The 23,565-nt window shown below is 40.4% G+C and overlaps 1 protein-coding gene across 7 annotated transcripts in view; it reads right to left on the reverse strand.

Moving 5' to 3' along the window:
• The window catches only part of eps15l1a (epidermal growth factor receptor pathway substrate 15-like 1a), a 207,958-nt gene that overhangs the window by 25,403 nt on the left and 158,990 nt on the right, over positions 1-23,565 (reverse strand). The window contains exon 23 of one of the 7 annotated variants that reach the window (XM_078423955.1): positions 11,274-11,479. The exons of the other annotated variants lie outside the window; for them this stretch is intronic. Coding sequence (XP_078280081.1) covers positions 11,274-11,479 — 206 coding nt within the window. The remainder of the gene's footprint in view (positions 1-11,273; positions 11,480-23,565) is intronic. 7 annotated transcript variants of the gene reach the window in all.

Below are 23,565 nucleotides of genomic sequence, written 5' to 3' on the forward strand. Positions count from 1 at the left end.
CAGTACTCCAGGTGCGGTCTCACCAGGGCCCGGTACAACTGTAGAAGGACCTCTTTGCTCCTATACTCAACTCCTCTTGTTACGAAGGCCAACATTCCATTGGCTTTCTTCACTGCCTGCTGTACCTGCATGCTTCTTTTCAGTGACTGATGCACTAGGACACCCAGATCTCGTTGAACATCCCCTCTTCCTAACTTGACACCATTCAGATAATAATCTGCCTTTCTATTCTTACTTCCAAAGTGAATAACCTCACACTTATCTACATTAAACTGCATCTGCCATGTATCCGCCCACTCACACAACCTGTCCAAGTCACCCTGCAGCCTTATTGCATCTTCCTCACAATTCACACTACCCCCCAGCTTAGTATCATCTGCAAATTTGCTAATGGTACTTTTAATCCCTTCATCTAAGTCATTAATGTATATCGTAAATAGCTGGGGTCCCAGCACCGAACCTTGCGGTACCCCACTGGTCACTGCCTGCCATTCCGAAAGGGACCCATTTATCCCCACTCTTTGCTTTCTGTCTGTCAACCAATTTTCTATCCATGTCAGTACCCTTCCCCCAATACAATGTGCTCTAATTTTGCCCACTAATCTCCTATGTGGGACCTTGTCGAAGGCTTTCTGAAAGTCGAGGTACACCACATCCACCGACTCTCCCCTGTCAATTTTTCTAGTTACATCCTCAAAATATTCCCGTAGATTTGTCAAGCATAATTTCCCCTTCGTAAATCCATGCTGACTCGGAATGATCCTGTTACTGCTATCCAAATGCTCAGCAATTTCGTCTTTTATAATTGACTCCAGCATCTTCCCCACCGCTGATGTCAGACTAACTGGTCAGAGTGATGGCTAAAGCAAAGTATTGAGGAGAGAAGGAACTGCCCAAGATCTAAAGCATACCACCTCATCTGTGAAACATGGTGGTGGGGGTGTTATGGCCTGGGCATATATGGCTGCTGAAGGCTCATCAGCTCACTTATTATCAATGATGATACAACTGCTGATGGTAGTAGCATAATGAATTCTGAAGTGTGTAGACACATCCTATCTGCTCAAGTTCAAACAAATGCCTCAAAACTCATTGGCCGGCGGTTCATTCTGCAGCAAGGCAATGATCCCAAACATACTACTAAAGCACAAAGGAGTTTTTCAAAGCTAAAAAATGGTCAATTCTTGAGTGGCCCAGTCAATCACCCGATCTGAACCCAATTGAGCATGCCTTTTATCTGCTGAAGAGAAAACTGAAGGGGACTAGCCCCAAAACAAGCATAAGCTAAAGATGGCTGCAATACAAGCCTGGAAGAGCATCACCAGAGAAGACGCCCAGCAACTGGTGATGTCCATGAATCGCAGACTTCAAGCAGTCATTGCAAGCAAAGAATATGCAACAAAATACTAAACATGGCTACTTTCATTTACATGACATTGCTGTGTCCCAAACATTATGGTGCCCTGAAATAGGGGAACTATGTATAAATACTGCTGTAATTTCTACATGGTGAAACCAAAAAGTATAAAAATAGCATTTATTAAAATCTGACAATGTGCACTTTAACCACACTTTTCTATTACAAATCTCAAATTGTGGAGTACAGAGACAAATAAATAAATGATGGGTCTTTGTCCCAAACATTATGGAGGGCACTGTAAGTGGTAATACAAAAGCTACAGGTGCTGGATCTGATAAGTAAGGAAGATGATGATGAGGAGCATTAAGGATGAGATGAAGGGCAGATTAAACCTGATGGGGGAGGGGATCCGGTAGGTGAAATGTGTAGGTAGTAGGTGGATAGAACCAGGAGGAGGGGAATGAAAATTAGTGATGGGGAGGTTCGAGGAGGAGTTTGGTAAAGGGATCAAAAATGGAAGAACTGGAGATGGATTATTCTGTCATCGTGTTCTATGACTTTGGAACCCTACATCTGATGTAATGTGAATAAAAGCAAAGAGATGGAGGAATTAGTGGAACTCACTTGCTCATGTCAACAGGTGCCCTACAGGGAAAGGGCAATGTTTCCTTCCAGTTTAGTAATGGAAGACCTTCCACTTTGGGAACTTGTGTTAATAGTGGTGGTTAACTCATATCTCCTGCCAACAATTGTTTCAGGCCCAAACTCAAAAACATGCCTGTTAATGTCCTAATACACCGTTTAGAACAAAGAATCATTATGGAACAGAGGGAAGCCATCTGTCTCATCAGGTCTACACATGCCTCTTATAAACGGAGCCATTCATTTCTTCCCTTCTCTTTCCCCACAGCACTGTAATTGTTTTCACTGTGCCCATTCAACGCCCTCTCACTGTTACCACTATCCTCACATCCAGATCAAAATCAATTCCTTTGACTTTCTATGGGTCTACTGAATTAATTTGCTAAATGTAACAACAAACTAAGTGCAATATTGTACTGTACAACACAAAACCAGGAGATTCCTCTCCTGTTGGTGTAAATGGAATTCAAAGTCATGTCCCAGAGATGGAAGGCAATGATCCAATGCAATGAAATCAAATTAACGCCAACATTAAGAGCAGTATTGCTCTGTAGTACAATTTGCCTGGAACAACTTTGGAAGAAGTTGGTATTGTCAAATTTTCAGCTGGTGGGTCACCAAATAGCAGATAAAGTACCTATGGTATCCCAGAAATTGAGCAACTGGAGTTTTATCATTCTTGTTGCTGGGAGAAATATCAACTGAGGGAGATGATGGCTTGGTTAAGTTTTTTGTAACGTAGAAGCTAGTTTCACAATTCTGCAAAACATCCAGGGGAAGAAAACACTACTATCTATGTGTCGTACCATGACTCAGCTTCTCCAAACCTTAAACTGAACTGAGACCCAAGACAAATCAAGGGAAAATGAACAGACCAGGAAGGATTTAGATAAGCTGTTAGTTCAAAGTAATTTTTTTAGTAAGGCAAAGAAAATTAAAGACTTCTCAAAGAAAAGTCTGGGATCACCCAAAACCAGACCAAGTTAGGGTGGCACTGCCAGAGCTGCTGCATCATAGCTTTGATCCTAAGGCTCAGTGAAGTGAGCGTGGAGTTTCTCATGTCTGCTCAAGTTTCCTTCCACATAGTAACGACCTGCAGATTAGTAAATTAATTGATCAATGCAAATTGTCCCTACTGTGCAGGTCAGTGGTAGAATCTGGATGATTTGGTGGATTACAGGGAGCGTACAGAGGTTACAGAGAAAGTTAGTTGGGTAATGGTAGTGCTCTATTATTTGGCATTGACGCAATGATCTTCATCTATGTTGTAAGGGATATGTGAAATACTAAAATTTAGTGACAATTTCAATCAAAATTTTATTACACACAATGTTTGGGGTTGCTGTGAAAAGTGTTCAAACAATAAATAAGATGGGTAACAGAATTCAAACAAAGTACAATAACATTAAAATATTGATAACATTGTATCTCAAGGTGACTTATTTTCTGAATAAGGATGAAACAATGTGAATGTCTTAAGGGCCTGTCCTACTTAGGCGATTTTTTTTGGCGACCACAGGCGACAAGGCTGTCGCCACGGTCTCGCCCGTATGGTTGTGAGTAGTCTCCAAAGAGTCATAGCGTTTTTCTGGTCGCCGCTGGATTTTGAGAATTAAAACATTTTCGGCGACTGTTGGTTTGATGCCAATCATCGTAGCTTGCGTCTCCTGATGTAGGTGCTGTCATAGGTTGCCGCCAGGTGATGTAGGCTGTCGCTGGTGCTGACTTCGGTGAATTCCATTGGCGACTACCTATGTCAACCGGCGACAGGTACTGGCGTCAAATCCAGGAGGCCAAAATGACGTGAATTGTCTTCATTTGTCACCGACAGGGTCGTAGCTTGTCGCGGGTAGACGTAGGTTGACTTCAGTTGTTGTAGGTTGCCGCCTGTGTGGTCGTAGGTGGGGTGGTAGATGGACGTCCTAAGTCGCGACAATTGGGTCGCCGGTTGTCGGTAGCTTGCCGTAGCATGATGTCGACTAGGTGGTAGGTTGTTGCAGCTTGTCGTAGACATTGTCGTAGGGTGGTCCAGTTGCCGATTTTTCGGCGACCTGCTACGACTATGACAGTCGCTGGCAGTTGCCTAAAAAATCGCCTAAGTGGGATAGGCCCTTTACAGTCTTTGCTGGGGAGAGGATAACGTGTTCAGGTTTCTCGTTAGTTTATAGATGTTTAATTGAAGGGCCTAGTAACTTTTTTAGAAAAGGGCACTTTTGAGATCTCAGGGTCAGCAAGACAACTCTACGGAAACAATTGGATAGAAAGACTGATGGGAATTTGAGAAGCACCCAGGCCACATGAAACTCAAACTCAATGGAAGAATCACATTGGGGTTAGCATTTCATTTTTCTCTCTATTTTCTCATCCTTATTATTTTTAGAAATAGATAAATGTTCTGTTGATCCTAGGTAGATAATAAGTAAATGTTGCCTCACCTAAAAATTGCGAACAAGTTCATTAAATATTGAAATACATAATAATAACCAGAATCAGATTAACCAATAACCAGCATGTTAATAAGAGCACAGTCCATAGTTGTAGGTGGTTTAACTCATGCACAAGTTCCCAACAACAAATGCATCTTGGAAAGTAGTATCATTCACCTTCCAGCTGCTTTTCCACAGAAATATGGATCTCAAGAGCCCTTCTCTCTCAAGCAGCTGACTGTTAATTCTAATGCAACCCACCAGAAATTCTGGATTCAGATCACCTCTCTTTCACTAACCCAAAACCACACCACCTCCCCTAAGTCTGATATGTTTTTTCGTTTTATAAAGGTGAAAGGAAATAATCTACAAAAATGTAAATCTCCGGTAATAAGTAAACTTGTTTTTGTACTTTCTAACCGTTTTTTTAAACTACACTGTGTGTACTCTGTGAGGTTAATCTGTTGGCTGTTATAAACAACCCCAACTGACTTTCTGATCAGGAACCTCACCAAAGCACATTAAGGCTGTGTCATATGATTGTCTTCCACTTCAACTTTTGCACATATGTGGACTCATTATTTAGAGTTTCAGGGTCAACATGCATGGGTGAAGAAACAAAGTCAATCTCTAATTGAGCACAACAAAGAACAGCTTGGTGTTGATTTGTTTGTGCTCAATCTGCCACACCCAGAGACAGAGTTCTCCAGGTAGTTCATGTGGTTACCCCAAAGTAACAAGCTCTTTATGCAAAAGGCAATGCTTTTTAAATTTGCAGAACTCTCACGCATGTCAAATCAAAGCATCTTAACTTTGATCTGTCAGCTCAGCAATTCTAAAACCATATTTCACTGTGTTGTAAACACCTTACTCAGGAAATCTCTCTCCTCCCGAAACATACTATCTTTAAAAGTAGGCTGAGGTGCCACCCTTCGTAGCTCCAGTGAACAGCTGAGCCTATTGGAACAAATAAGGTCCTGGCTTACATCTATTATCCAACAATTTGAGCAGCAATGACAAGAGGGACTCAAATTGGTCTCAGTGCTTGCAATATCAGGCAAGAGGCCAAACCCACCTATTTTGTTTCTGTCTTGTACCTCTTTATTGGAAAAGAATGCAAGTGCACTGTGAACCAGGTGTCAGTTATGAAACTAAGGTGCCCTTGTGCATAATTGGTGAGGTATCAGAGGGAGTCCAACACTGTGGCTTCCTGGAAAAGGCATCCAGGGTAGGAAAAGAGAGGAGAAAAGTAACTGCACCACCATAGACCTCAAGGCCAATTACATGGATTATCTTTATGTAGATTTCTATTTAGTAATGAATCCAATACATAAAACAGTAAGAAAAAAAGGTCAGGTTGCATGTACCTTGATCTCTATTTAGAACTTAGATAAAAACATTGAAGATGGAAGTGGGGAAAAGAGCATTTTTTGAAACCTTGATATGTTAAGATTAACAACTAGCAACTATTTTCAAAAGGGAGCAGTGTACTTCAGAAAGTTTCTGAATGATTAAAGAAGCATCTACATTCAATGTGGTATGCATGAACCAGATATGATCAAAACTTTGCTGGGATCAACCTTTGCTTTGGTTAAAGCTAGGTTGGTCTCATAAGCTCAGTAGAAGTCTGCACATACTTTGAAATGCACTTCCTTTAAAATTATCACGACTTCCAAGAAAGGTAGAAGAATGAAGCACAACTATCTTGTTGATACACGGGCTACGGATAAAATAAATCTTCACTTTTTGGAGGGGAAGGAGAGGCAGAGGATACAAGTATGGACATGCAAAGTATTTGGAGAAGGGAGGAGAGAGTTATGTCTATAAGCATGGGAAAAGAAGAAAGGGAGCTTACTAGCAAGGCAGGGTGCATGAACCTGCAATTGAAGGAATGGGTGCACAAGCCTGCAGGATGTTGGTCAGTAGGGTTGTTAGGAAGAGTATTGAAACAATGCAAAGGAGGAGATAAGCAAGTCTACGAGGCCGTGAGGGTAGACAGGGCAGCCTCAACCCTATATTCGGGGAAATATCTGCAGGTGGAAAACATTCTCCTCTCACAACCCTCAATTCCTTCTGAGCTAGACAACATGAAAGAAACTAGCCAAACACAACAAATGCTTTTTCATTTTAGTACATAAATCAATTTTCATGTTTCCTTCAAATTGTTTTTAAGCAAACCTTCCATTAAAACATCACATATTTTTTTAACAATCAATCTATGCCTGCAAACTCAACTGCATAGTTAAAAATACCACATTTAAAATTGACAAATTACCTATAACTGCACTTGTAGTTACAGTGGAAATCAGATTGTATCTCAAGTAGCTGAGTACATGGACATAATGAATGTTATGAATCTTGATTGCTTATGGCAGCAGTTTTGAAGACCTTTGCAACAGTCCTCATGCAATTGTTTCAGCTTTGACACTGAAATATCCCAAACGATATGTAGCGCTGTCTAGAAATGCAACTCAACTGAATTTGCTCATCTTTTTGCAGAGGTATTTGCATCATTAGCCACAGATGATGTTCCAAACGTGGAGGGTGGCTAATCTTGTACTGTTATTTTAAAAAGGGCAGCAAGGACAAGCCAAGTAATTGCAGGCCAGTAAGCCTGATGTCAGTGGTGGGTAAGTTGTCAGAGGAGATTCTTAGGGACAAGATCTATCAGCATTTAGCTAGGTACGGACAGATTAGGAATAGTCAGCATGGCCATGTGCATGGGAAATCGTATCTCACAAATCTGATAAGAGTTTTTTTGAAGAGGTCACAAAGAGGATTGATGATGATCAGACTAGCCTGATATCCCAACTTGGTCGGCCAAGAACAAGGTAGGCCACAGGGGCTGTTTCGGTGATGTACAACTCTATGTCTCTTTGACTATGACTCTATAGAACTGTAACAAACATGGCTAATTATAGGTAGACACAAAGTGCTGGTGTAACTCAGCGGGACAGGCAGCATCTCTGGAGAAAAGGAAAGGGTGACGCTTCGAGTCGCGACCCTTCAGAATGGCATGGCATAGGATAAGGCCATTTAATACATAAAAATAATGTTCTAGTCGCAGGGTCCTCATTCAGCTAGGTTAGTGATATAACTGATCCAGTCCAGCAACTGGTTAATGTAGATTAAGTTAAAGTGACAGTGCTCAATGTGATTAAAGATGGTTCGAACTTTTCTTGCAAATACAATCATTACCCAGTTTTTTTGTGACTTAAATATTAGGCATAATTTCTCAGCATAAAGATGGATACTGCCGAGATTCACCCATGAACTAGCATGATTTAGGAATTGTGAAAGATGATCTTTGGACTAGAAGGCATGTCATGAATTAAGTGATGACGGGAAGGGAATTATGTCTCAGAAACCAATGAGAGTGATACCTTAGGCTACAATAATTGGCCTTTAAACCATGACTACCTTCCTGTGTGGCCGTTACAACTAAACATGGTTCCTTGGTTTTGCAAGGGTTTCCTTGTGCTTACTTTTTGAAACTGCTACCATATCAGGCAAAAATATTCTGGACACCCTCTTTACCCTTTGATATTTATCTTGTGGAATTTCAAGATGTTGTATCTGTTGGATTTTGGTTCACTTTATAGCTGTCTTGATGACTTTCCATTTGTGTTGACGATGATCTAGAATAAGTTTATATGACAAAGGCGGGGCAGGTTAGACTTGTCGCACATATATGCACACATACATATTTCTGCAAGAATTTTCTAGGCAATCTTCTCTATCGGTTGGGGAGAAGCCAAGAAAAATTAACAGATCTTCAACAATGCTACCGAATGCAATAAACCTTCATAATATTCATTATGTCAACTACTTGTCTTCACTTTCTTCTTCATAACATTTAGTCATTGCTGGCTTTGGATCACATCATAAAGAATATCAAAAGAACATTTGAACAAGAATCAAGAGTAGACCATATAGCCTCTTACACTTGCTCTGCCATTCAATAAGATCCTGGCTGATGTTTTGCGTCAGCAACACATTCTTGTGCTAATCCCATAAAGTTTGTTCCCCATTACCTAGAAATTTTATATCTCAGCATCCATTACCATCTTGGATAGAGAACAGCAAGTGTTCACTTCCATTTGGGTGAAGAAATTTCACTGGCTGTAGACAACTCAGCCAGGAGAAACATCATCCTTACACCATTCTTCCCAAACCCTATACGAATTATGGCCTAATGAGATAATCTCTCATTCTTCTGAATTCAAGAGAGTTTGGGTCCAGTCTATTTAATCTCTTGTTATATGACAAACTCACCACTTTATACACAATGTTCCTGAATCAGTTTCACCAGAGTTCTACATAATTGGAATAAGATGTAGAAGTGAAAGTAAGCCACTTCAGGTTTTAATGACACAAGATGTTGAAGCTATGCTTACAATATGATCATACCAGCAAGACATTTTCAGTACCACAGTGGCAATAACAAGCTTATTTCATCCTTAGAAACATGTCTCTACTCTTATATCAAATCCCCTAGTAATAAAGATCACGTCTTTGTTATCATGATGCCTTGCTAAGACATGTTCCCTGAATAATGTGCAAGGATACTCAACCAACACATTTCAGCCTCTTACTATGAAAAATATATATTTCTAATTTTTCCACCACAACAAGTGACCTCACAATTTTCTATATGGTATTCCATCTACTGCCTCCTTGTCCATTTACTTAACAGCTCCATTCTCCTTTCAAACCTCTCAAAGCCAACATAGCTTTGTATCAAAAGTTAACCATATTGTTGGAACAAGCAAGAACCAGCCCCGACCCAGGGTCCGATCGCTCGGCGCGGGGGAGCTGAGACCCCCCCGATGCAGGAGCTTGATCGCCCCGCCGCGGAAGGCCCGACCGACGGCTACGGGAGCCAAGATCGTCCCGTCAACAGAAGCCTCGAGGCCCTCGACCGCGGGAGAACAAAGAAGGTAAGAGATTGAACTTTTTTTTTACCTTCCATCACAGTGAAGAATGTGGAGGAGTCATTAAGGTGGATGTTAATGTTAAAATGTATTTTGCGTGTCTTGTTGCCTTTTATTGGTATGGCTGTATGGCAAATCAAATTCCTCATATATTGTAAAACGTACTTGGCTAATAAAGTATGATTATGATTATTATGATTATGAATGGCCCCAGTAAACCAATTAAGAGTTTACAGCATTCTGCCCACATTCATGGACCTTTTGATGTTAGTCCACAAATTAAAATAATTCAAATTTAAGAGTAGGACTTGAACTCACTGTTACAGAACTAGCATACAGAGATGATTGCCAGTGTTTCCTAAAATAAATTGTTACATTAAAAAATCTATCCCATTCTCTGGCCAAGTTGGCTATCAGCTCCAGGTTAGACTCTGTTTGGCTCAAAATATAAATGGTGGCAGGCAGAAAATACAATGATGGCAATATATTTCTGCTTTTCAATATCAGTTCATATTTATCCATTATCTAATAGATCAAAGTACATTTATTTTGAAAGCTGAAGTGACACCAATCAGGCAAACCTAGTTAACAGATAATTAATTAAAGAGGATTGATCTTTCAATACAGATTACATGGTATCAGCATTCTAACTACACATAATTTATATTCTCAGCTTCCTTTTGCTAAACTGATGACAAAATAGAACTCAACAATGCACCATAAAATGACCTTTGTCTCTAAATTCTTACCCTTTCTACTCAACACTGTTGGAGGACTGCAGCAGTTCCATGTGGCAGCTGGTCATCACCTCAGAGAACAATTAGGGATTTGTCAATAAACACTAATCAAGAAACACTGCTCCTTTAAAAAACAGAGGTGTGACACACATTCTAACATATCTTAGAAAGGATGGATACCTTTGAGGGCAAATCAAGCACAGATTTTAAAAGAAAAAAAAATAGGAGGGGTATGAAGAACTGCAATGACAGAACTAATGTGGCAGGAATTTCTGTAGAAAGTCATGAACACAGGCCTACTGTTGAAGAAATATAACATTTTCACTCCTTCTGATGCTTATCCCATGTTTTCAACTGTCTTGGTTTCAGTTCACTGAGAGCAATACTCTATTCACTAACTTTAAATATATGCAGAGTGGACACTGATTCACACCAAGTTCACACCAAGAGAGCTGAGTAGTGATATTGTTGGCACAGGTTAATAAAAAAATCCCAATTCATAATCAATGCCTCGCATGCACCAGCTAAATATTACGAGAGACAACTGCACTGAAGCACAATCAGATCAGTTGTCCCAAGTCGTGCATGGTGGGTAAATGGGGGTTGGGGAGAGAGGGGTAATGAACAGAGGGAAAAGAAAGAAATGTTAACACCCAGCCACCAACCAAATATGTGTTGGCCAAATGCCTTGATGATATACTTATCCTGGTTGAAGTTTATTTGGAAAGTATTGTCACAACAGCCACCATCAAAATAAACAGTTCAATCCAGTCTAATGACAGCAATATAACAGTCATCACATCTGGTTTAATTCTGGTTGTAATTAGTCAACCCCCTGTCAATGTATAATTTATCGGTAGCCAATGATTACTGCAATTTTCAACACTATGTCTTGTTTGTCAATTTTATTTTTGAAAAAGGCTGCTTGCTGTCATTGGTTGGCCACTGGTTCAATCTTTTTTTCTATTACATTAGACAGAAATAAAGGGCAGAAGATATTAAAGAGATCGTTATTAATATGGAAAAATGGCTAGCATGATTTCCAAAAGAATGGACAGAGAAGCTGGTGAGGCATCCAGTTGTAGGCTTTAGTAGAATGATCGTTCTAGCACAGAGTTGGAAAAGGGATTGGGAGGAAGTGATTGTGGACAGAGTATCACTGGTCTCAACTTACAGAGCTGAAGTCTGCAAAACCCAAAGAAGAGTCTTTAGAAGTTTTACTTGAGGAAGAAGGCGTGAAGGGATCTTTACCACTGAATGAGTCACCGAGCCCCTTTTTACTTTGAAACTGGTCACCGTCATCAGCGCCAAAGGGGTGGAAAGGATCGTGGGACTTGAGAGAGTCGGCCAAGCCAGGCCTGTTTACAGGGGTACATTTACCTGGAAAGTTTAGAAAGAAAAGCATTATTTCCCACCAGGAGGCAAAGCCAGGCTTTAACCCTTCACCATAGGCACTTACTTATAGTAGGATTAACACCCGGAAAGCTTCTGGACCTGACAACATTCCTGGTCATGTGCTAAAAGACTGCGCAGCTGAGCTCACAGATGTCCTCACAGACATCTTCAACATCTCCCTGAGCCAGGCTGTTGTTCCCTTGTGCTTCAAAGAAACCACCATCATACCTGTGCCCAAGAAGTCTTCTCCATCCTGCTTCAACGACTACCGCCCTGTAGCGCTGACTTCAACCATCATGAAGTGCTTCGAGAGGCTGGTCATGAAGCAGATCAGATCCAACCTCCCCCCCTCCCTGGACCCGTTTCAGTTTGCATATCGAGCTAAGCGGTCCACTGAGGATGCCATCTCCTCTGCTCTACACCCAGCCCTCACCCACTTGGACACTAAAAACTCATATGTTAGGATGCTGTTCATAGACTTTAGCTCAGCATTTAACACCATCATCCCCCAGCAGCTGGTTTGTAAACTAACAAATCTGGGCCTCAGCCCCCTTCTCTGCAACTGGCTGCTGGACTTCCTCACTGCCAGACCCCAGTCCGTACGGGTCGGCAGCAACACATCGGACACCATCACGCTGAGTACGGGTGCCCCACAAGGATGTGTGCTAAGCCCCCTGCTCTTCACCTTGCTGACCCACGACTGCACACCCACCTACAGCTCCAACCACTTCGTCAAGTTTGCGGATGTCACAACAGTGGTGGGTCTCATCAGCAACAACGACGAGACCCACTACAGGAAGGAGGTGGACCAGCTGGCCGCGTGGTGCACAGACAACAATCTCTTCCTGAATGTGGAGAAAACAAAGGAGATTGTTGTCGACTTCAGGAGAACGCACACCCAACACCCCCACCCACTGACCATCAATGGTGCTGCTGTGGAGCAGGTGAGCAGCACCAAATGTCTGGGGGTGAACATCACCGAGGATCTCTCCTGGAGCAACAACATCACGTCCATCGCCAAGAAAGCCCAGCAGCGCCTCTACTTCCTCCGCAAACTGAAGAGAGCGGGAGCCCCCACACCCATCATGTACACTTTTTACCGAGGTGCCATCGAGAGCATCCTCAGCAGCTGCATCACTGTGTGGTTCGGAAGCTGCACAGCCTCCAGCCGTAAGACCCTGCAGCGCATAGTGAACACTGCTGAGAGGATCACTGGCGCCTCACTCCCAACACTCCTGGTCCTTTACACCACCCGCCTCACCCGCAAAGCATTGAGCATTGTGGGTGACCCCTCCCACCCCTCCAACAGCCTCTTCACCCTCCTGCCTTCAGGGAGAAGGTTTCGCAGCCTGAGGTCAAGCACCACCCGACTAAAGAACAGTTTTTTCCACCAGGCTGTCAGGATGCTGAACTCTCTCCCCTCCCTTCCTCCTCTCTCCCCTGCCCCTATGGGACCTGGACTTTAACACCCCACACACACGCACATCCAGCACCAGACACTTTAAAAAAAAAAAAATTTGAAGTGACTATATTTTATATTTTATATTTTATGTTGATTGTTGTTTGCTGTGCCTTTTGTTTTATGCACTTTGTTCCTCGGGATTGTGGGAAACGGTATTTCGATTTTCTGTCTGTGTAAACTGGCTGAGGATTGACAATAAAATTGACTTTGACTTGACTTGACTATCTCTGTTTTAACCTTTTGATATTTATTGCATTACCAACAAGATCTGAGAGTTTTGCTAGGATCTTGTGGATAAGTAATTCAACAACCAGTCCTGTGGTGGATGACGTGCAGTGTTCTGATACTCTGGTGTTCAGGCAGCAGTTCAAAACTTCTTTTCTGCTGCGACCACAATCTCAAGGATTTGTTTTTTTTCCCCCATCCTGCTTCCACACACCTTTTGCTCACCGCCTCTAAGCACCATTCATGGAGGTTTTGAAAAGACTGTTCCAAATAATGCACGAATTGCTGTAGGAGGATACCAGAAAAATGCAGAAGACATTTATATGTTCCAAGCTAAAAACAGGTCTTGGTGTTCCCTGGTGAAATGGTGATAAAGAGGTTAATCTATCTTTAAAAAAATTGAACAACAGAACCTTATTCAAACATATCACCAAAAAAGTTTTAACTGACAAAATGCTAGAGTTTCAATGGTGGATTTTCAAAGCTTTACATTTTCAAACATAAATGACAACAGCAATATCATCCGATATTAATTTGCCAAACAGAATAACAAAAATTGCAAAAGCTATGAGTGAATGGCAATGATGTACTTTCACCACAATATAACAGAGACCAAGGGTCTATCAACTGACCCTTATCCACTGATGCATCAAGTCCAGCTCGATATTATTACTCATATTATTCTGTATATCCTTGCAAGGTAATGCTGACATGGCTTAATGAGGGCTTAGGTTATTTTACAATTAAATATAAAATAAACTTTTGCAAATGTAGCCAAAGTAAAGTCAAGTTAGGGACGGCAATCATCTGCAGGAAATAAAAGGTGGTGGAAGGGGCAATTTCCATTTCCATATTTTTTACTATTACACAGGCCATGAACTCCATCCTTTAGATTCAAGACAAACAATGCCTAAACCTTTCAATTTATGGATGAAAAACAGTGTGGATATCCAAATCAATCATTGCCTAGAGTTAAAATGTGCAGCATCAAAAGAATCATACATTTCACTTCGGCAAAATATAATGGAGAATCCTAAAAGATTCAAAAAGTATATTTAGAGCAAAAAGGTAATTGGGAAGAAAGTAAGTCAACTGAAGTAGTAATTTTTGTGTGGAATCTCAGAGATCCGTAATGAATACTGGATTTGCCAAGAAGGACATGGAAGCAGATGAATTTAGGGAAGAAACCAGTGACATCCCGAAGCATATTGACATTAGAAAGAAAGAGGTATTGATGATCTTGAAGATGATTATATCCCCGGGGCCTCACTAGGATGTTACCAGAAGCAAGCAAGAGCTTGCTGGGATCCTAGCAGAGATTCTGTATCTGCGATAGCAATGCATGAAGATCCAGAAGACTGCAGGAGGTAAACATTGTGCATTTATTTAAGAAGGGAAGCAGGGATAAGCCAGGGACTACTGGTTGATAAGTTTTACATCAGTGGAAGAGACTCTGAGGGGCAGGATTTATTTAGAAAGACAAGAACTGATTAAAGATAGTCAGTATAGATTTATTCATGGGAGTTTGTGTCCCACAAATTCAGGAGGCAGAGGGTTGACAATGGCAGGGTGGAAAACTCAATTTCCATGATGTTTAGCAAGGATTTGGCAAGGTCCCATATGATAGGCTTGTCCAGAAGGTTAGAATACATAAGATTCAGGGTGATTTCGCAAATATGATACAAAATGGATGACTGGTAAGAGTTATGATTCCATGAAAGACCACAGCCTTCTTTTTAAAACAGAAATGACAATACAGAATAACAGAATTCAATAATTAACAAAACACATGAATCTCCGTGGACCCAAGATCTCATCTGATGAGAGCCAATAAATCAGCAAATCCTGGGGTCCTCCATAAAAAGGGAATGCTGTGCAGAGCACAATGGTTAGAGGAAGTTGGTCATGACTGAGTAGGCCAGTGCCAGTTAAAGATGAATTTTGCTGAACCACATCCCCCATGATGGAGGTTGTTTTATGGGACTGGTGTAAGTAAATGCCTTTAAATAATCCTACACCCTTCTGGAATTTTTAGAAATGAATGGAAGCAAATAAATATGAGGACTGAACCATCTCCCTCAAATGACTCAGGAAGTTTATCTTCCATGCTTCAAAATAAGGAGCAGGCAGGTCCAAGGTCCTGAGCACGAGAAATGTATGGCAGGGGAAGGAGAAAGGCAGGTTACCTACACCTGACAGTTAAACAAAGGCATAAAGTATAAAGAAATACCAGTTTCAAGACCTGGAGAGCCTAACTGGTCAAGATTATGGTCTGCCATGAAGTTTCAAATTGAACAACCTGCTGATGCTCATTGTCAAGGACCTCACATAATTAACTGTAGCATATAAACTCTGCATCTAGGGAAGACAGTTACTATTTACGTTTAAAGCTTCTATCAGACCGTTGCAAAGGAATTAAGGTCCCATTCATTTCAATAGCGTCTTTGATGTTGCTTTGTCAGGAGTGACTCATTTTGAGGCAAACACTCAGATGAACGTAACATGAAGAAGCAAACCAAAACCCAGAAAGCAAGTTAACGGTTTTTGGAACCTTCAGTTTTGTCACTGGTGACTAGGCTGAGGAAACAGGCCTCAGCTGCACTTGCAATAAACTTCTGCCTAACTGTATGAGTTTGGAATGAAAAAAAGTGTAGAAGTCAATAAACTTTTTTATAATCACCGAACAGAAGATATTTAGGGAGGCAAAATATAGTTGATAGTACTCTTACGAGTTGTTTTTAAAATCAATGATCTTCATCTACTATGGAGAAAATGGGGGTCTGTGTTCCTCTAGACTTCCATCAGTGGTGAACTGGAGACACTGATGCAGGAAGGATCAAAATAATCATGGCCAGTTATTGCAACACTTTGAGTGGTAAAATGAACACAAAATTTAACATTTTGTTTTGTTAGTGCTTGAAGGAAAACTCCTGAAACTCCAATTGTAGGTTTGTTTTTAATCAGAAACCGACTGAATTTCAGCAGACCGCACAAGCTGGAAGTAGCTCTCAGCATTGAACTAATTCTTTAATACATGGTATATTTGTAGATCACAATAGAATCATTGCTATTTCCTCAGTAAGTAAAAGCAGCAGATTGGGGGTTGTGTCGCATTATAGTACCTACTGTAACATGTTATAACGCTGCAGTGGTTTCGGAATCTCATTGTGAAAGTGGTTAAACTGCTCCTTTTGAACTATGCATAAACACATCTAGAAATGCAAACTGAAGAATTAAAAAATATATATTATCAAATTCTTAAAACACCATCCACTGAAAACGGAAATATTAATTATTCAGAATGAAAGAGAGCATTTCTGTTAACATTTTGATTTTGTTCAGTTATCCAGTTTCATATGACATCTGACCACAAGACATATACGGGAGTGTTTACTGGTTTAACGTGCTGTGGAAAATCATGATAAATATGCACTTTACAAGTATGCAGAATCTCTCGATTCCAGAGTATGACTGACAACTGATTAAAAGCTGTTTAAAGCAACAATTAATTATTACAATTCTCAAATCATTTAGAGAGTTATCAAAGGTTCTCAGCTTTATATATATATAATTTATATATATATAGTTCCTTTGCCATTGTTTAACTCTTTAAAAACTCAGTTTACATCTGAAAATAGTTAATACTGTTTGGCGATTAAACATTGCATGGCTTTTAAAATGGGTTTAGTAATTTTGAGTTAGAAAAAATATTTCCAGATTGGATTCTCACTTTCGATCAATATTTGATGGCTCTGGCAGTAGTACAGATATTAGGACATTTAGTACAAGGGAAACATGCCGGAAAAAGGTCACCTCAAATACTTGATGCAAAAGCTATATGTGAAAATGCATCCAGATACATTAATCAGTAATTCAATAGATTTGAGGAAGACCTACAGTGTAGGGAAATAACTTAAATCATAGGTTAAAACAATAAATTCTATAAAATTAAATTTTGAATACAGATCTATAATTAACAACATGGAAATGCTGACAGACTAGCAGAGAGCGTAGAGCAGCAGTGAAAGGTTATTGTGTACTGCGAAGTTCTTCAGGCATCAATACTGAAACACGTTTTCTTAACTTCTGGGTGAATAGGGTATAATTTCCAATCTACACAACACGAAACTTGGGGAAACAACAATTGTCAAGATGATAAATTACAGACTTCAAGGAGATATTGACAGATTGGTGGAATGGATGACAGTGCAGGGAAATGTGAAGTGCTACATTTTATTGGGAAGAACTAGAAGGTACAATTCCAAAACGATCTGGATGTGCATGTGCATAATATGTTGAAAGTGGTTCAGCAGGTTGAAAAAAGTGGTTGAAAAGCATATAAGATCCAAACTTTATAAATCAAGGGAGAAAATGCAAGCACAATGAAGTCATGATAGATATTTACAGAACACCCATTCAGCCACAACGGGAGTATTATACCCTGTTATTTCAAGAAAGAAGGTCCTGGAGAGGCTGGAAAAAAAGATTTATCAAAAGGATTTATTAAAATGAATCCAGGCATGCCTTACTTTAATAATATGGATAGACTAGAGAAGCCGAGTTTGTTTTCCTTGATCAGGGGAATCGTGAGGAAATCGGGTAGTGGTGTGAAAAATACTGAAGAATATTGATAGAGCAGATAGTTTCCACCAGTGGAAACAGGCCAAATGTAGAGAACATATAGAGTTAAAATAGTTAGCAAAAGATCCTAAAGTGACATGAAAAAAATCTTTTAACAAATGGTTAGGCTCTAGAATCCAATGCAGGGAGAAGTGGCGGAGGCATATTTAATTGCGGCATTCTCAAAGGAAACTGGCTTAGTTTCAAAAAGGAAGAATTTGCAAGACTAGTCAGGGAGGGCAGGGAATGGCATTATCTAGATTGGTCCAACCAAACCAGTATGGACTCAGCCTTGTTCCATGCTGTTAGCAGTTCATGGTTCTGTGCAGTCGCATGACACGTAAAAAAATAATTCTCAATTACCTATACACTAGGAACTTTAACAGTAACCACCTTGGAGTTTCAGGGTTGAGATTATAATCACATCAACCATGATCTCCTCAAATGGCAAAGCAGGCTCGAGGGGTGGAGTGGTCTCTTCCTGCTTCTAATTTGTATGTTTGTAAGTAACCCAAGAGGCCAAAACTCCCACTATGTATATGCATAATTTCTCCATAACACACACAGAAATACCTATTTAATTAAAATTTAAGGTTGCTTTTTTTGGCCATTTGCTCTACCCCTCCCAGAATGTATTGATTTCTTATTTGGACCATGAATCTTCAGAGTGTATTTATGGCAGTTCCTCATGCCCAGCTAGCCACAATTCACATGCAACCATGCTGCCGATATTAAGATCCAGCAGAAATCCAATTCAATTAGATAATCTCAAATTCTTCCAAACGCGAGAATATAGTCCCAATTTGCTTCTCTCTTCATACCACAAACCCACCAGCCCAGACTCTGTCAAATCTCCATTGATCGCCTTCTATCACAATTATGTCCTTGCATTGCTAATAGAATTACATTGCTAATTGCTGATAGAATACAACATTCCTGATGTGGTGTCACTAAGACCCTATGAAATTGTAGCGAGACATCCTCAAATCCTTCTGCAGTGAAAGCCAACACAGCATCTGACTTCCTACCTGCTTGCTGTATCTACATGTTTATTTACTCCTGCAATAAATCAAGGAACATTACTACGTCAGGAAGCATGTGAATTAGATGGATAGCCTGAAGCTGGAGGAGTACTCATGCACGAGTTGCCTAGTTCTTCTTGGTGGTTAAGCTAGTGGCTTTGGAAAGATGCTGTTGCAGTAACCTATGGTGAGTAGCCATAGTCCATTTTGTAGATGAGAAACATGTTGGCCCTACCTCATTGAGAAAATGAGAAGCTTGCTCCATCATTCAATAAGTCGAGGCAAATTTATTCAGTGGTTTCAACATAACATTCCCGCCTATTCTATCTGACCCTGAATTTTCTTTGTCCAAAAATCAATCTCAATTTTAAATAGGACTCTGCAACTGTCACACTAAGATCAATTTTCAAAAATAACATTCTTTGTGAAGAAATTCATCATTATCTCCAGATCATATGATCAACACCTTTCCCTGAAATTATACCCCCATCAGTGAGAACATCCTAAAATATCTACCCTGTCAAGCTCCTCTCGTCTGTCCCGCTGTTACTCTAGTATTTTGTGTCTATCCTCTCAGAATCTTATGTGTTTCAATAACATCACCCCTGAGTCTTCTAAAAAGACCCATTATGGTTCAGCTCTCCTCAAAAGAACAATCACTCATTTTAGGAATCCATGCAGTGAACCTTTGCTTTACTGCCTCGAAGTAAATCTTTCCTTAAATATGGAGGTTAATTCTGATCTCGGCAAAGTCTACACTCTATTTGTAAGGCATCCATACCCTTATACTCTTCATTTCCCTTTCAAATTACTTGTTCTACCTACATGGTACCTTTCTGTTTCTTATGCACTGAGATCTCCCTAAATAAGGAAATTGAATAATATCTACCATTTACATATTATTTGGGTTTTCTATTCTTCCTCCCAAAGTGGATAGCTTCATATTTCCCTTAATCATTATTCATTTTCCATCTTTTATTTACTCACTTACTCCATCTAGACAATAGACAATAGACAATAGACAATAGGTGCAGGAGTAGGCCATTCAGCCCTTCAACATTTCTTTGCAGATTTTTTGTGCCTCTATCCTCTTATTATCCCCTTTTTTCTTGCAAACCTGGATACAAAACAGTTGGTCCCTCCATCACAGTCATTAAGATAGATTGCAAATAGTCACGGCACTGATGCCTGAGGTAAGTTACTTGTGGCAGCCTGCAAATTAGGAAATGTAGTTAAGTAGCTACTGTACATGCTAATGCACAATCAACTCCACAGCCACTGATCAGGTTCAGTAACCTGTTAAGACGTAGCTCATTGAATGTATTGCAAATTCAAATATATTACATCCACTAACTTCATTTTATCTATTCTGTAAGTAATGTCTAGTTTAGTTTATTGTCACGTGTACCAAAGTACAGTGATAAGCTTTTGTTGCGTACTAACCAGTCAGTGCAAGGATTAGACATGATTACAATCGAGCCATCCACATTGTACAGATACATGATAAAGGGAATAAAGTTTAGTACAAGATAAAATCCAGTAAAATCTGATTAAAGATAGTCCGAGGGACTCCAATGAGGCAGATAGTAGCTCAGGACTGCGCTCAGGACCCATAATTGGGAAGAAACTGTCCCTGAATCTGGAGGGATGTGCATTCACGCTTCTGCACCTCTTGCCTGATGGGAGAGGAGAGAAGAGGGTGTGGCCGGGGTGTGACTCGTTGAGGCAGCGTGAAGTATAAATGGAGTCAATTCATGGGAGTTTGGTTTATGTGATGGTCTGGTCTGCGTGCACAATTCTCTGCAATTTCTTGTGGTCTTGGGTGGAACTGTTCCCAAACCAAACTGCAATCCATCCCGATAAAATGCTTCTTACACATCTGTAAGGTTGGTGAGGGTAGTTAGGAACAGGCCAAGCTTCCTAAGCCTTCTAAGTAAGTAGAGTCATTGGTGTGCTTTCTTGGCTTTGCTTCGATATGGGTAGTCCTGGACAAGTTGCTGGTGATATTTACTCTTAGAAACTTGAAGCTTTCAACCATCTCTACTTTGGTGCCGTCAATGTATACGGTATGTGTACCATTTTGGTTCCTGAAGTTAATCACTATGTCTTACTGACATTGAGAGATAGGTTGTTGTTGTGACAGCAGGTCAAGAGGTTCTCAATCTCTTTCCTGTACTCTGCCTCGTCATTATTTGATATCCGGCTAACAACGGTGGTGTCGTCTGTGAATTTGTACATTGAATTGGATTTGTACTTGGCTTCTCCATTTATGCTGAGCTTTCTCAGGGATTACCACTGTCCAGTAGACCATGAGCTTTTGCGACGACCAAGATCAGAACTGATATGAAAGCAGTCCCTTGAGATAAGACAAGAATTTTCCTTTCCAAGGTCTCATAATTTTCCTTTATTGTCAGGGGGCAGTATTGAATTGCACGATCAGATTGTAGATGACCCTTGATTTGTTGCATTACGTGTAATGCTCATTCTCCTATAGGCTTCAGAGAATGAGTCAACAAATTGGAGCTGAGCTTCGGAACCTATACATTCACAAGCATCATTTGTGAACTGCAGCATAGTGATTGAACTTAGGCAAGCTTATTCTGGAGTGCAGGTGATGCTAGTAGAAGTTTCCTATATGTCCAGCAGATAGGCTCCACTTAAGCAAGTAACTTGTCGGAGATGAGGTTCAACAGTGCAGAGAAACATTGAAAAAAATGTCAGAACTAGGCACTGATCACCTGTTAACATCATGCCTAGCAGATCCAAAATGTGGATATTTTCAGTAGAAGCCAAATGTGGGAATTCCACAGTCCCACAGATCTTGCCCAGGTTATGACAGGGATGTGTTCCTGAGAACTGTCCTGCAATATATTTAAATTTTAAAAGAAATAGGCCAACCCCCCGGGGCCTAGTGACATTTATCTCAACCACTTAGATATTGCCACAAACCTAGTTCCGCCCAACAGAAGATGCCCACAGATACACAACAGTCGACAAATCATTCTCACTGGTCTCCCAAATGCCTGCTCGTGCCTGCAGGCTATGCATAAGTCAAGGCGTTTATAACCTGGGACTTCTGTTCAATTGATGGTATCAAAGCCTTCAGTGATATCAAAAAAGATTGCGTACAGTGGCTCGTGCTATTTGCTGCATTTCTCTTGGAGTTAAGATAAAAATACCCAGCTCGAATTTTCAGTTTAAGCCAGGTTAATTATTTTGTTACAACAGCAAAACTTTCCCCGGACTCCTGATTTAGTTTTGAAGGAAGAGGGCAGCACCAGATTTAGCTGTAAAGCTGCAGTTGAATGCACTGCTGATGCTGACCGTTTGGATAGGCACTTGGGCAACTACAAACAACATTCAGCATTCGTGGAAATATACCGCAATGCAAAATAACACTCCAGGCAAGGAAGTGAGAATGTGGATGGGAGAAATGGAATAAGAAGTGCAAAAACTAAATACCATCCGTGCCAGTGAACCATTCCTGAGGTGGTTCCAACATTTGTGATTGAAAATAAAGTCCAGTGAATTCATTTACAATTATCCACACCTGTAGACATATTGCCAAACTTTTATTGAACAACAAAAACTCAGAGACCATTCTTGGCAGCTCATCAGCTGCCAATGCAATATCTATGTGCTAACAATCTGGTATAAATGTACAGTATTGTGTCACAGCACAGCTGAATTTAATGGGGTGGTCATGAGCTTTATGACTAATGCATTTTCAGATCAACATTTTATAGCTGTTAAAAAACAAATTCTGTTCCTTGCAAATGGAACAGGAATCAGCCACTACCAGTTACCCACAAACACCAACCAGATCTTGGCCGACACACAACCCACTCTTAAGAATATCAAGGAGAAAATCACTCAGATGTCGTATACAACCTATGCTTGTAAAATACGACTATTTTAATTGTGGTGGATTTCAACTCACTTTTGTGAAAAGCGGTCTGAAAGGTAGACAGAGTGCTGAAACAATAATGAAGAAAAGGAGAAAGAAAACGAGAAAGATACAAATGATTGAATTGCAAATATTTGAGTATATGGGTGTTTTATCACCCTTTGGTCTGATGACACAGATAACAGGACGATAAGCTGTGAAGCATGGTGTCAGCCTCCCTTTTACTGACAATGTTTATCAGTAACCAATTCTGAGCCTTTTTTCCCCATGATAAAACAATGATTACTTGTGCCAACAAGTACATTTCAAACTTTGCTGTATTTTTGCATACTTGAAGCTGCAGCATTGGGTGGTTTATTAAGAAGAGAGTAAAAATGCATTGAAATTAAATATGCACAAAACATAGTTGGAGAAAAAACAGAAGTTGGAAGGTAAGCAAAAGATTAGGAAGACATGTTGGGAAAGGAAAGCTTACAAATTGGGAAAAGGAAAACATGAAAGTTGGAATTTGGATATCTGCAAACAGCAAGGGAGAGTGAGAAATAACAACAAAAATCAATTGGTGAGCACATAGTGAAAAAAAAATCAGAAAGGGCAACATGTGAAGGAAAGCCAGGATGACTTGCACAAAAGCAAAACCAAGATTAAAAATCAACCCCCCAAGCCTGACTGTTTCCTTGCTTGTTGAAAGGAGCCCTTAATTCTGCATTGCAGGACCATGAGCAGCAGCATTTCCTTGGAACAAGGGCTGAATCTTGGTAGAAGTGCCGTTGTGAGCTACAGTGGTAGTCTCACACCATTACCACCCCGAAAACACACACTAACTATTCCTAAA

Source organism: Rhinoraja longicauda, chromosome 28, assembly GCF_053455715.1.
Source record: "Rhinoraja longicauda isolate Sanriku21f chromosome 28, sRhiLon1.1, whole genome shotgun sequence".
NCBI lineage: Eukaryota > Metazoa > Chordata > Chondrichthyes > Rajiformes > Arhynchobatidae > Rhinoraja > Rhinoraja longicauda.